This window comes from Portunus trituberculatus, chromosome 50 (genome assembly GCF_017591435.1).
Source record: "Portunus trituberculatus isolate SZX2019 chromosome 50, ASM1759143v1, whole genome shotgun sequence".
Classification (NCBI taxonomy): domain Eukaryota; kingdom Metazoa; phylum Arthropoda; class Malacostraca; order Decapoda; family Portunidae; genus Portunus; species Portunus trituberculatus.
Window position 1 is genome coordinate 13591069 of NC_059304.1, and position 15324 is coordinate 13606392.

Sequence of the window (15324 nt, forward strand, 5' to 3'; positions counted from 1 at the left end):
CAATCTTCTCTCTCTCTCTCTCTCTCTCTCTCTCTCTCTCTCTCTCTCTCTCTCTCTCTCTCTCTCTGCGTCACTTACTCTATCCATAAAACCACACCAATAAGAAAGTTTCCCCATTTCTTCCCACCTGTCTCTACCATATGTTGCCTTAAATCTGACCACTAACAAACTTCTCTCACCACTTCCTGCCACCTGTCTCCACCATACAGGCTCCTGAAATGGATGTGTTTATGGCACAATTTGATTCGTTCTCCAAATCTCACAACTGGATACGTGAAGTGGCCAAGAAGTGGGAGGTTTTTCTATCTTTTTGTATATATGTAAGTGTCCGTCTTATTTCGTCTCTTTTCGTCTCGTCTCGTCTTCTTCTCCTTCTCCCCCTTTCTCGGTGTGTGTCTCTTGTGTACCCAGCAGTTATCAGGCAGTCCGCAGATGTTGTTTCTTCCCAGCGCATGTTGTTATCAGGACAATCCACTCCGTGCAATGTCGAAAGAAATGCTATATATCTGTCACAGTTTTCTTCCGCCTCGCTTGCTCTTGGTTGAGTGACGGTCTGTTTTCTTTTCCTGTTTATTTATCTAGACTTTATTTCGATCTTTTTAATTTTTCATCAGTTATTTTACTATTTAATGCCCCGAGTCGTTTTCTTGGTACTTTACTCTTAGATCTAACTCATAAAACGCAAATACTTCTTATTTTTTTTAGTATGAAGGGGAAGGCAGGCGCGGAAGCGAAGGGAGAACGAGAAGAACCCACAAACATGACATGGTATCACCTTGGTTTGGGAGCGCCAATATAACCTTACCTATCATTTCCACTAAATGCTCCAACTTTGAATTCACCGTAGCACAATTCATTCGGTTTTTTTTTATAAGGTTAAACTCAGTGTCGTAATTCAGATTTCCTCCTTGAACTTCTCACATCTTGGTCTGATTTAGTGTGGAGGGAGGAGGCGACGGGGAAAGCTTAGGTTAGATTAATGCTTCTGAAATGTGATTCAACGCCCATCTCACGTAATCATATGCCAGAAAATTCTATTTATATTAAGAAAGTCACTCGTCTTTCAAAGTTATCTTTTGTTTCACATGACGACAGGGAGAGCTTGTACTTATGAAATTAATACTTCTGTAAAATGTCACATGAACCTACCATTGAAATTGAGCAGCTTATAAGTGAAAAGTTACGTTATTTGTAACAGGAACCTCTAAAAAAAGTGTCGCTGCAAATAACCTACGTCATGTTCATGGACTGGTTATACAAAATGATTGGTTAATGGAATATGACACGCTGCGCAGCTCACACCATCACACCAAAGCGCTGACCCAAAACGTTATGTATGCTGTGAATGTGGAGAACACTTCGCCTTTAAAAATTCTGGTGAATATCCTTCATTGCCGTTCTACGGAACGAAATCTTTCCTTTAACTCTTTGTGAATGCCCGCGTTACCACAATCAAGTCCTGACTCACACTGGGACACTGCGGGGACTGCCTTCAGGTGCTGGTGGTCACCAAGTCTCGAACGTGCAATGTACCGCACATGGTGGAATCAGACAGATGTCGATCAGAGCTGCACTAACGCAACACACGTGCCAGGAATACTTGCACCCAGCTTGACCTCTCTCTCTCTCTCTCTCACACACACACACACACACACACACACACACACACACACACACACACACACACACACGAGCGCGAGCGTGGATTTGTGGTTTGTTGGTGAGACTGTCGGAAAGATCGGAAAAAAATAATAAAATAATATATATATATATATATATATATATATATATATATATATATATATATATATATATATATATATATATATATCACGATGAGGCATTGAAAAATGACAAAGTAATGAGATTCTCCCTCCATAACTTAAATTTGAAAATAATACCCATGAAAATGAAAAGGCTTCTCTCACACAAATTATGAAATATAGAGCCAAAAACAAGAGAAAATATATTGTATTTCTCCTTCTATTTCCGAGATTTTGAGAAAACTCATTAAAAAAACAAATTCACGTGCTTCAGTTCAGATAAAGTAAGAAAAAAAAATGGGAAAAAATCAACAAATAAAAAAATGGAACAGGATCTAGACAACAATATTTAAAGCGGAAATTTGCCGCGCCAGATGACACACTCTTCGAGACGGCAATGACGAACGATGCGGTGGAAACATTCAGTAAACACACAGGAAGTAGAGCATTACTCTTTGCTGAAATATTCCTCTCCCGGTAATGAAGCGCAGAAAAGGGGCGTTGTTTTTCCTATATAATAATAATAACAATAATAATAATAATAATAATAATAATAATAATAATAATAATAATAATAAAATAACAATAATAATAATAACAATAGTAATAATAATAAAATAAAATAAAAAAATAATAAAGGATACGTGTCATATATCAGTGCAGGTTGATTATGTGTCGCTTTAATAGGCAGTGTTTGTTGTGAATTTTTATGTGTATAGTTATTTTTCCATCCTCGTATTCCCTGTCATTTTGCTGGTTGACACTCTCTCTCTCTCTCTCTCTCTCTCTCTCTCTCTCTCTCTCTCTCTCTCTCTCTCTCATACCGCAGATATGTTCTTAATACTTTCCTCTCTTACTTTCACTCTTTCTTTTCTAAGGCATCTCATATTTATTTTCCCTTTTTTATTCTTCGCCTTCCCTTCGTGTTGATTTATAATAGATTTCATAATACATATACATAATCATCTCTCTCTCTCTCTCTCTCTCTCTCTCTCTCTCTCTCTCTCTCTCTCTCTCTCTCTCTCTCTCTCTCTCTCACGTAAAACAGCCGAGAAAAAAGGGAGCCATCGACCTCGTTTCGCGGAAAAAGACGCCCGTGGTAGCGAGGGAAAGGCGGCAAGTAGGAAGGCAAGAAATGGAGCAGGCGTGAGGAGGGTGAATAGTTACGATATCATTCAGGAATATTGCGTTTTCTAATTCTTTAGTGCGTTTACAGTGACACAGGAAATTGTACAGTTGAGGTGATGTTGATGGTGGTGGTGGAGGTGGTGGTGGTGGTGGTTGTGCTACTAAGTCTTATACGTATATCTGTCACGAGTAATACAAACGTAAACTTTCTTTCTCGTTTCGTCTCTCATATCTTAAAAAAACAAAAACAAATAAATAAACAAAATCGGGGGGAAAGAAGGATTTTAACGAAAAAGATTGGAAATATGCAAGACTTTATTTTGCTTCTATTTTTTTTCCTTTCCTTTTTATTTTATTTATTTATCTTTTTTTTTTTTTTACCTCTCGTCCACGTTTCTCGCATTTATTTCTGGGACACGTCACCGCTGCTCTCGATTTGCCTTGCGCTGTCACATCTCCTTGAAAGCGTTGTCACATCCACACACTCTGGCTCAAAGCTTTTACCTCCAATGCTGCACAGAAAGACATCGAATACCATCATTTTTTTTCTTCTTTTCTGTTACCCAAGTGCCTTAAAAAGAATAAATAAACACATTGTTCATCTAACAACCTCCAACAAGAAATTATATTGTTGAGGGTAGTAATATAATAAATCTTAGTTAAAACATTGTTATTACTATCATTTTTACTATTACTATTATTATTATTATTATTATTATTATTATTATTATTATCAGTATTAGTAGTAGTAGTAGTAGTAGTAGTAGTAGTAGTAGTAGTAGTAGTAGTAGTAGTAGTAGTAGTAGCAGAAGTAGTAAGAGCAGCAGCAGCAGCAGCAGGAGAAGGAACACCCACATGATACTGGTAATATAACACTAAAATATTCCATTGGATCAGAGCGCTCTACCCTACACCACGACTTGACTTGTGTCGTCTGGAAGTTTCTTATCATTGCCTCAGTTGCTTGTCTAGGCTACACATACCGATGAGGACGGCCACCTCTTAATGGAACAATCTGTAGTAATAGGAAGTGCTAGTCACGTTAAAGACAAAGTTCAAGGCCTCTAAATTGACCCTTTAATATTCATGGAGTCTCTAATTTGATATTCTCTAAGCCTCCTTACGTTGAACATTTCTCATTAATGGATTAGTACCTCATTCCAAGCGAGAATCGACACTGAAATGGTGGGAAACACTTAGGATATAACATGTGCTCACTATAAATGAATATATCGCACGTAAGTTTTCATCATCATCCACATCCTTCTCCTCCTTCTTTTCTTTTTCATCCTTCTCAGTATCACCATCCTCTGATACAAGGGCATAATAAGGCCATCGTAATTTTTTTTCACTAATCTCTGCACGTCTCTTCCAGGCCACACTATTAAAATCCCTCAGTCCTCCCTCTGTCTGTATCTCCTGCCGCCACTACGCAGTATAAAGATCGACGAGTACAATTTCTCTCATACCTGTAATAAGCTATTTACGTGTTATTGCCATCAACAAAGAGCATGCTGACCAATCCTCTGAAACACTCTGTAATGGATACTGCGCGTTAACGAGAACTATAAAGTCTGTTAGTTAGAGCATAATTTTTCTCTTACTGAGTGACGTTCATCCAGTATCAAATGACTTTTTTTTTCTCTCATGTTGCTGTGATTCCTCGCTGCTCTCCATCGTGGAATGATTTAAGTAATTACAGAAATTGAATAGATACTAATACATAAAGGTTTCAAGACATTTGTCCCTGTCCTTCGGCTACTTCTATAGGCTCTGTAAGGAGACTGGCGATTGAGTGTTTTTTTGTTTTTTCTTTATATTTTGTTACCTTTGAGCAGTCCTCTCTTACATAATATATATATATATATATATATATATATATATATATATATATATATATATATATATATATATATATATATATATATATATATATATATACGCACAGGCAAGGTAGTGGCAACCAGTGTGGGTTTAATGCTTGAAAGGATTTGCAGCCCGAGGGGGGACAGTACACCCCATCCACATGATGGAAGCTCATAAAAAAAAAAAAAATTCTTAGATCCTGGGTACAGGCAAAAGCCGCCTGCTGGCAACCAACACTCTCCGCTTCGTGCTCTCTTTCTCAAATAACATTTTACAAGACCAGCAATTAAGAAAGCACTTCTACTTTACTGTGTTTTTTTCTGTGATCAGGAGTCAGCCTCTCTCTCTCTCTCTCTCTCTCTCTCTCTCTCTCTCTCTCTCTCTCTCTCTCTCTCTCTCTCTCTCACACACACACACGCACACACACACACCACACGCCACCCGACACCATAATCGCGTTGCGCCCTTAAGAGCACCGCGCACTGATCGGTACCGACTTAGCGCGGTGCCCACTATTGTGCGAGCCTTAGATAAATAAGTGAATTCTAGGTTAAGTTTATCCATAGTTAGGTTAAACATTTTTAGTTCATTGTGGTAATGTCCCCCCCCCCTGTACATTTTCAGTGTAATTTTTTACATTGCCCAACTAATAAACCGTTTATTATTATTATTATTATTATTATTATTATTATTATTATTATTATTATTATTATTACACACACACACACACACACACACACACACTCCAGACGTAGTATTATATATGAAAGAGAAAGAAAAGGAAAAGACCAAGTCAAACCTAAGAGGTTGAGTAGTGAAGGATCACGGGGACCAAAACATTTATTTGCGATGGACGGAATGTTGATGCAACTGACAAGCAGAGGATAGGTAACACCACGCGCACGTTTGCTGACAGACGCAAACGTTTGTCGCGGCAAGATGTCGATACAAGAGACAGTTAGTGAAAAGACCAGGGCAACTCCATCACGGACAAGGTCAGAGGAATTGAAATTATATGGAAGTGTTTCAGTGACGGAGAGGAAAAAAAAGAGCAGTGTGAATGGAAAATGAAGGAGCAAAAACTAAAATAAAATAAGTTCAAGAGGAAATAAATAAGATAAAAATGAATAAAGAAATTTGACGTAGCGAATTAACAAACAATAATTATTCACTATCAGCTTTATATACAAATAAAAGAAGAAAAAATGTAAAATTAGCACTACATAACCTGACAACCCAGCCTTCCACAGCCAAGCGATAACAGTGTACACCAAGAGTCTGTGAGGAGTTGATGAATCTAGGGCGAGATGAGGCAGAGAGCTCCATCAGAACAGGCCCTCCAGGTACTGATTACATTACTTAACGCGCTAACACCTCACCTACTTATCCTAACTTATTAAGACTTAAGGTAGACTTTATGCAACCTAATTAGTGAGATTACAAACAACGTACGGAACAATAACATATTAAAGTGGAATTTAATCCTGCAGAGAGAGGGGGAAAAAAATAATTAACTTCACAAAATGGGATACAGAGAACCAAGTATGTCAGTTTTAATAGATGAGTTCCGAGAAATGCTATGATTTTAATGATACACTTTCGGGGAAAGAAAATATAAATATAATTAATTAAAAATTATCACTGTCTGGGAAAAAAAAGAGTTAATTAAAAAGACAGAAAACCGACATTTCACAATAAAACAAAGAAAGATATATTACACAACTTAAAACAAAATAATAATAATAATAATAATGAATCTCTTCTTTCTTACCCATTACGTTTTTTTCATCAATATTACGTTAGATTTAGTTACCATTGAAATTAGGTTTGGTTAGTAATATTTTTCTTACGTTAGGTCAGGTTAAACAAAAACAAAAAAATCAACAAATTAAAGAAAACAAATTAGAATCAGCAACAAACTCCTTAATATCTGAACAATTACGTAAACTATCGCTCACTTGCTCTAATCCAGCTTTTCTATGAACGATTCCAGAGTCGCTTGCCTTGACCCGCAACACTGCCCAGGCTTTAGACTCAATTAAGAGCTTACCAATGCGCAATTCAGTCACCTTGTAGTACAGCAGCAGCAGCAGCAGGAGGAGGAGGAGGAGGAGGAGGAGGAGGAGGAGGAGGAGGAGGAGGAGGAGGAGGAGAGAGAAAGAGGAAAAGGAAGAGGAGGAGGAGAAGGAGGAGAAGGAGGAGGAGAAGAAGTAAAAAAAAAGGAAGAAAAGGAAGAGGAACAAGAAGTAGAGGAGGAAGAAGAGGAGGAGGAGGAGGAGGAGGAGGAGGAGGAGGAGGAGGAGGAGGAGGAGGAGAAGGAAAAGGAGGAGGAGGAGGCAGAAGAAAAAAATAGGAAGAGAAGGAAGAGGAACAAGAACAAGAAGAGGAGGAGGAGGAGGAGGAGGAGGAGGAGGAGGAGGAGGAGGAGGAGGAGGAGGAAACATTACAAGGAGTCAGGATGAAGCAGAATATATAAAGAGTGTATACATGCATAACAGTTTCATCTGCCTCATTTCCGGGTCACTTAATTTGATCAGGGTAAAGTGGTCAAGTCATTTCTTTTAGTCATATATAATGATTCAAGTTGATTAATGACTCTCTCTCTCTCTCTCTCTCTCTCTCTCTCTCTCTCTCTCTCTCTCTCTCTCTATTTAAACAAGAAGCGTAAACAAAATGAGGCTTAATCCCTTCAGTACAGGAATTAATTTTTACCTTGAGATTTGTGTACGATTAAACAATTTTATTGACATTAGGAAGGGTCTACGGAGGTCAGGAGAGGTTAGGTTAGGTTAGGTCACTATTTTAATCTCCCACATAAGTTTCTGAAGCTGTATAAAATCACTAAATATGTAGCAGAATGAATATGAAAACGCGTCATGGTACTCAAGGGCTTAAAATTCCACGTTGAGTATGGAATTACTTCAAAAATCTTAATAACAAACTAAATGCTAAACTGTATAATGCAACGTTACAATATTAAAATTACACTGCACATATACTTGAGCCTCTCCATCTCTTTCTCTTTTTCTCCGTCAGGCATTCTCGGATCTCCTGCTGGGGGTGTTCTGCATGCCCTTCACGCTGATTGGCTCGCTGCTTCGGGACTTCATCTTCGGGGCGGTGATGTGTCGCCTCATCCCTTACTTCCAAGGTGAGTCTGTCCCGTCAGTGTCCTTCCTAAGTAAGTGTAGCGCCCCCTTATTGCTTCACTCATCACACTCGCCGCCGCTACACCTACTCTCTCTCTCTCTCTCTCTCTCTCTCTCTCTCTCTCTCTCTCTCTCTCTCTCTCTCTTTCTCTCTCTCTCTTAGCTTTCCAACGTATTCAATATCCATCACTGTTTTCCTTAGTTAAGTTAATATGAAAAGCCTGATAAATACAGCTCAGGAATACATGGAGAGAGAGAGAGAGAGAGAGAGAGAGAGAGAGAGAGAGAGAGAGAGAGAGAGAGAGAGAGAGAGAGAGAGAGAGAATGTCGAATGAGGTCTCCAGTAACTATTAGCTTCAATGTTTATATTTTCGTGGAAAACATAATATCATTTAATGCACTTATTATTTTTCTACACAAGAATTTGCAGCTTCGTGAGTTTAATGGTGCAGTGGAATGTGTACCTGAATAGGAACAAAAAATATTTCCTTCTGCAGCAATTTAATCGACGAAGGGCAGAAGATAGAACTGTTTTTCCCTTCTTTTATTCAGGAAACAAATAATAAGTTCGTCTTTACGCTAATTTTATCCCACTGAACATAATATAAAGGTGAATTTTTCCTCATATTCTCTTTTTCTTCATTGGTCTTCTTATTCTCTCTTTTTTTTCCATTCTTCTTCTTCTTCTTGCTGTACTCTTTTTATTTTAACTTTTTTTTTCATTCTTCTTTTTGTTGTTATCTCTTTCAAACTCATTTTTATCATTCCTCTTCTTGCTGTTCTCCCTTTCATTCTCCCTTCTTTCATCCTTCTTGTTCCTGCTTTTCTCCCTTTCATTCTGTTCCTTTTTCATTCTTTTTTTTCTTCTTTTATCCTTTTCATCTTCTCATTTTCAACTCTTTTTATTTTCCTCCCTTTCATTTTCCCCATTTTTTCACCTTTCTTGTTGGTGTTCTTCCTTTTCATCCTCTCTTTTTCATTTCATTCTTGCTGTTCATTCACCTAATTATTTTCTCTCCTCCAGTCGTGTCATTATCTTCCACCTTCAGAGAAAACAACCAATTATACCTCAGAGAAAAACCGTCGATAATACTCAACAGAAAAACATCGGAGGTTCCTTTGCGGGGGCCATCAGAACCACGGCCACACTGTACCACCATCTGGCTAACGAGAGGAAAGTCTGCCGTGATAATTCCCAGAACACTGAGCAAAGGATCGTCCACACAGAGCCAATTTTCCGTGACAAGTAACAGATCTTAATTTAAGCGCCTTATGAGCTTGTTCTTCCATCATACAGTGGCGATTCCTCCCGACAATCATGATTCATCCTACCTCAACTAAAAGAGAGAGAGAGAGAGAGAGAGAGAGAGAGAGAGAGAGAGAGAGAGAGAGAGAGAGAGAGAGAGAGAGAGAGAAGGCTACGACGCGTGGGATCAATTATTTTCTCGTCAAAAGTCTTGGCTTCCTCCCACAGAGACTCTTTTCACGCTACTGACGGCAATCTTTTCTACATTTCCTCACCTTTAGAAGACTTGCAATCCCGTGAGAGGAGAATTACCATGCTTCCACGATAATATCATTACTATTTCTACTACTACTACTACTACTACTACTGACGGCAATCTTTTCTACGTACGTTTCATCATCTTCAGAAGACTTAAAATCCCGTGAGAAAAGTATTATGACGCTTCCAGGATAATATTACTACTACTACTACTACTGACAGCAATCTTTTCTACATTTTCTCACCTTCAGAAGAGTTGAGATCCCATGAGAGCATGAGAGGAGTATTACGACGCTTCCAGGATATTACTACTACTACTACTACTAACGGCAATCTCTTCTACGCTGTCTCACCTTCAGAAGACTTGAAATCCCGTGAGAGGAGCATTACGATGCTTCTAGGAAAATATTTATATCTTCTGAGGGGACGACTAGTTGAAAGAAATATATATTGCAGTCCTTTACTTGTCTTAGATATTGAAGGAAAAGGGAAGCGCTGGAACACCTAACCTAACCTAACCTAACTTAATGTAATCTAACGTAACGTAACTAGGGTAGCCAAACCTAACGTAACCTAACGCAACCTACCCTAACTTACCGTAACCTAACCTAACCTAACCAAACCTAACGTAACCTAACCACACCTAACGCAACCTACTCTAATCTATCCTAACCTAACGTAACTGAAGTCATATGGTATCATTCGGCAGGTAACAATAGAGAATAAATTGGTTACGTTGATAAAAATATATGAAACTCCTCAGCAGGTGCTCAAGTGTCAAAGAAAATGAAAATAAATGAGGAAAAGGCACAGATGAAAAGGTCTTCGAGTTACCAAGGTTCCTGCCTCTACAATCTCGCGGCAAATTAAATGGATAACATGGAGGAAATGAAAAGCAAAAAAAAAAAAAAAAAAAAAAAAAAATTCCTGACCAACCATGAGTGAAACAGGCAATCAATCGCCAGACAGGTGACGTGTGAGGCGCTGTGTGTGACAAGAAGGAAAATTACGCGTTGAGCAAGACAGTGAATGCAGACCAAGACAAGAAGTAAAAAATGACGAGTTGGATGAGACAAGAAAGAAAATGAGGGGTTGGGTAAGACAGTGAAGGAAAATGAGGCGTTGGATGAAACAATGGCTCGTATTCTCAAACACTTCTGCGCTTCACCTCCACTATCTCAAAAAGCTTTATCTACATTTCCACGAGTTTGTTGAGATGTTTTTACGATTCTTGAGGCAAAGACAAGATTTCTACATTATTAACCAGAGAAACACTCTTGTAAACCCCGCTAATCATCTCTCTGGCCTTGGAAAACTGTCGTGGTGAGCGTTCTTTTAAAATGATTTTTAAGGTTTTAGAGGCAGAGTGGCAAGATTTCTACATTATTAACAGGAGAAACACTCTTGAAAAACCCAGCTAATCATCTTTGTGGCCTTGGAAAACAATCGTGGTGAGAGAACAAAGCGTTTCTGAATGGACCAATGAATGCAGAGCTAGAAGAGAAGAAAAATTATACGTTGGATGAGACAATCAAAGCAGACCAAGACAAGAAGGAAAGTGAAGGCGTTGGGTGAGACAAGAAGGAACAAGACGCGTTGGGTGAGACGGTGAATACATATTTACCAAGACAAGAAGGAAAATGAAGGCCGTGTATTGTTGTGTGTTGTAGCTCGCGCAGTGTTGTGTTTGTGCCCCGCGTGACAAACATCATTATCTGGGTGTCAAAGAGCAGCAGCAAGGCGTGTTTACATTTGATACGCAGCCCTTGATATGTAGCTAATGCCTTGTGAGGGCACACTTTTAATGACTTCTAATGATGTCAGTCACAGAGATGGAAGATAAAGGAAGAAAGAGGAAAAGAAGGATAGCAAGAGAATAGGGAGGTGGATAGGAAGGAGGAATGTGAAGGAAAGAAAAAGGAGAAAGATAGTCAGAATGAATCACAAATCAGAATAAAGATTTTTTTAAAGTTTATTTTTTATTGGTTTCCAGAATTTTTTTTCTCTCTCTCTCTCTCTCTCTCTCTCTCTCTCTCTCTCTCCAGTTACGATAAAAAGTAAAGTTAACAAAAAGTTCTAAGCCGGATAATAATCGCAAAGCTTTCGTTCTCATTTCAATACAAATAAAAACGCGGTCACTAAGCCTATCACGGCCTAATCCTTCCACTGATTTCCTCTACGCATTACTGAAAACGATCCAACTCTGTTAATTTTTTTCCTTCATAAATGGCTCTATTGGATGCAAGACAATAATTACTCCCCTCAATCTTTTGTCGCATGTTTTTTTTTTTTTCAGTGCAGTTTCAAGAGATCAAATTGACAAGACGGGAAGTGACAATTTTTCAATTCAAAGGTGCTTGTTTTGCAGTTGCCCTTCTCATTGGAGTCGTGCAGCGTTATTATCCAGATAAAGTGCCGAGTGGTGTCTTTTTTCTAGCAGTTCAAACTTTCATCAACGTAATTTGTTTAACGGAAAATCTCTGAAACGTTAATTGGTCGTGACTTTGATCAATTTGGGTTCCTATTCATTTGTCCAATCAGTACTTCAAGTTGTCTCAATCTGGTTTCTCTAAATAGTTTCCTTAGGTTACTGTTCTTCCTGGTAGCTGTAATCACCCAAATTGATCAATCTGTTCAAATGGTAAAAGTAAGAAAATATTGAATGAAGTGAGAGAAGTCTTCAACAATGAATAGGAATACACTCAATCAAAACAAACAATGGAAGGCAAAACATGTGAATGGATCATGTCACTCTCATTGCAATTCAGGAACAAACATGCTGAAGTCTAACAACAAAAACGAATACACTCAATCAAAACACAACAATGAAAGGAAATAAATGTGAATGGATTACGTCACTCTCATTGCGACCAAGGAACAAACACACTGAACATAACAAAAAAAAAAAAAAAGAATTATAAAAGCAACTGCTGCCATTGAAGGTAAAAGCAGACACCACATTTTGACACGGAGTACAGACGTCAGGCGAGGATGGCAAGTACAATGTGCGAGTGTGTCATACCAAAACGAGCCCAAGAATAACAAAGCTCAGCGTGGAATAGGAAATGCAAAAAAAATCTAATTCTCAGATCAATAGCAAGGCAATCAACGCACTTTGAAATTCTTGACGCCATGCCTTTGTTGAATCACCGAGGCTACTCTTCTGCCGCGCCCGACGCACGCGAGGCACCGTCATGAAGCTTAATGATGTTGACTGGGTAAGGAAAACCGTGTGCAGTGAGTTTCTCTCTGGTAAATATCTCCACCGGAATATCAACCACAAAAAAAATCCTGAAACATTTCCATGACAAATGAGGTTTGGCTGAGTGGGTTAATTAGGGCACGTTGATCATGGTGTGGGAAGTGCTTTTGGATGGAGGACACTCTAAGGAGGAACTTACACACACACACACACACACACACACACACACACACACACACACACACACACACACACACACACACACACTGGAACTCCCTGCCTGCTTCTTCCTACGACTTAACTTCTTTTAAGAGAGAGGTGTCGACACATTTGTCCCTGAATTTTGACTAATTCTTTTGATTCGTTTATGGAGACTACAATTCAAGTATATAGGCCTTTTTTTTCTACTATTATTTTTTTATTTGCCCTTGGTAGTTCTTCTTCTTACTTAAAACACACACACACACACACACACACACACACACACACACACACACACACACACACACACACACACACACACATACACACACCAATATTTGTTTATGGCGAGTAAAATGACGCATCTCTGAACAACTCGGCACAAAGATTCCTTATGTTTGCATCGTCAGCCTGTGAATATCGTCAACATTTCACATTTGCGAATAGATCAACAGTTTTCCATTATAAAATACAGTTTTATTTTCCAAACTTCTCAATAGCCAGCTGCGTGCTATTGCCATATCCCTTCAGTCTTTACCTCCACGAAGCGGTGAAAAATATTTTTTCTCTTTTCATTTATTTTTTCACAAACCCATTCCTGATTAACCCCGATTGAAATTTTATCCGAGCCTCCAGCTTTGTGTGGTTCGCTCTTTTCTGTGTGTGTGTGTGTGTGTGTGTGTGTGTGTGTGTGTGTGTGTGTGTGTGTGTGTGTGTGTGTGTGTGTGTGTGTGTGTGAGAGAGAGAGAGAGAGAGAGAGAGAGAGAGAGAGAGAGAGAGAGAGAGAGAGAGAGAGAGAGAGAGAGAGAGAGAGAGAGAGAGAGAGAGAGAGAGAGAGAGAGAGAGAGGCTACTTTCTGCTCCCTTGTGACTCCTTAAGAGGCCATAAGGAAAAAAAACTCTTTCCTCGAATCTTTGAAGCTCTCTTTCTGACTCTTTTCTTCCGGGCTTCCCTCGAGGGAGGAGAGAGAGAGAGAGAGAGAGAGAGAGAGAGAGAGAGAGAGAGAGAGAGAGAGAGAGAGAGACGCCCTACATGGAATAACATGTAGAAAATGTCCACAAGTTACAATTTATACGCCGCACTTGTTCGACACTTTTTCCTCTCTTACGGTGATGGAGGGAGCGCTTACGCACACACACACACACACACACACACACACACACACACACACACACACACACACACACGAGGACCTACGAGGACGCCCTGACCTGCCTGAGTCTGCCGAGGCTGGCCACAAGACACCAGGAAGCCTTGGAAAATTTTGGGGAAGGACTGCTGCGTCATCCACGTCTCCGCCACCTGCTACCACCCGACGTGCCTCCCCCTGCTCGCGCCACCCGACACCATAATCGCGTGGCGCCTTTGAGAGCACCGCGCACGGATCGGTACCGACTTAGCGCGGTGCCCACTATTGTGCGAGCCTTAAATAAATAAGTGAATTTCTAGGTTAAGTTTATCCATAGTTAGGTTAAGCATTTTTAGTTCATTGTGGTAATGCCCCCCTGTACATTTTCAGTGTATTTTTTTACATTGCCTAACTAATAAACCGTTTATTATTATTATTATTATTATTATTACACACACACACACACACACACACACACACACACACACACACACACCGCGTATTGTAGTGGTTAGCACGCTCGACTCACAATCGAGAGGGCCGGGTTCGAGTCCCGGGAAGCGGCGAGGCAAATGGGCAAGCCTCTTAATGTGTGGCCCCTGTTCACCTAGCAGTAAATAGGTACGGGATGTAACTCGAGGGGTTGTGGCCTCGCTTTCCCGTTGTGTGTTGTGTGTGATGTGATCTCAGTCCTACCCGAAGGTCGGTCTATGAGCTCTGAGCTCGCTCCGTAATGGAGAAGACTGGCTACTGGCTGGGTGACCAGCAGACGACCGAAGTGAATTAAACACACTCTCTCTCTCTCTCTCTCTCTCTCTCTCTCTCTCTCTCTCTCTCTCTCTCTCTCTCTCTCTCTCCTCGATCTATGCCTTATTTTCTTTATCTTCCTTTGACCCAAATATAGAGCCAGATGCGTCTGAGTGTGTGTGGTGGGGGGGTGGAGGTTGTGAAATTGAGCGACTATGCCTAAGTTATTGAGGTCACGCTATATACAACAACGGAGATAAGGGATTACGTATACTGGAAGCTTTGGTAACAGCTTCGTGAATTCGATGTTCGATCCCTTATTGGTACGTAACTATCAATCCCTCAGCTGTAAACAATGGCGAGACCGGAAAAACATCTATCCCTCCTATTATGGATTCCTCGTGCTGTATACATGGCTACCTTCAGTGTGACTATCGCGTGTATTCTCGAGAGGGTCTCTGTTCTCCTTCTCGGACTATTCAGAAAGCCCGAGGTAATGACTAGTTGGGTTCTCGTCGGTTTTCCCAACTGATATAGACATTCGTGTGCTTATTAAAATTTGTGGAAGCTTCCTTGAAAACCAATAGTCTCCCCTCCCCCGACCCAAGAGATTGTTGGAATTTGGTGAAATGAAA

General features: G+C 39.9%; 1 protein-coding gene and 1 long non-coding RNA gene across 2 annotated transcripts in view; one reads left to right on the plus strand and one right to left on the minus strand.

The window, feature by feature from the left end:
* Window positions 1–15324, plus strand: part of LOC123499662 — a 62430-nt gene that overhangs the window by 31604 nt on the left and 15502 nt on the right. Inside the window, 1 exon segment of the mRNA XM_045248019.1 lies at window positions 7794–7908. Within this exon segment, the coding sequence (XP_045103954.1) occupies window positions 7794–7908 (115 nt within the window).
* The window catches only part of LOC123499665, a 21266-nt gene continuing 13858 nt past the window's right edge, over window positions 7917–15324 (minus strand). The window contains exon 3 of the long non-coding RNA XR_006673061.1: window positions 7917–7930. This is a non-coding gene — a long non-coding RNA (uncharacterized LOC123499665). The remainder of the gene's footprint in view (window positions 7931–15324) is intronic.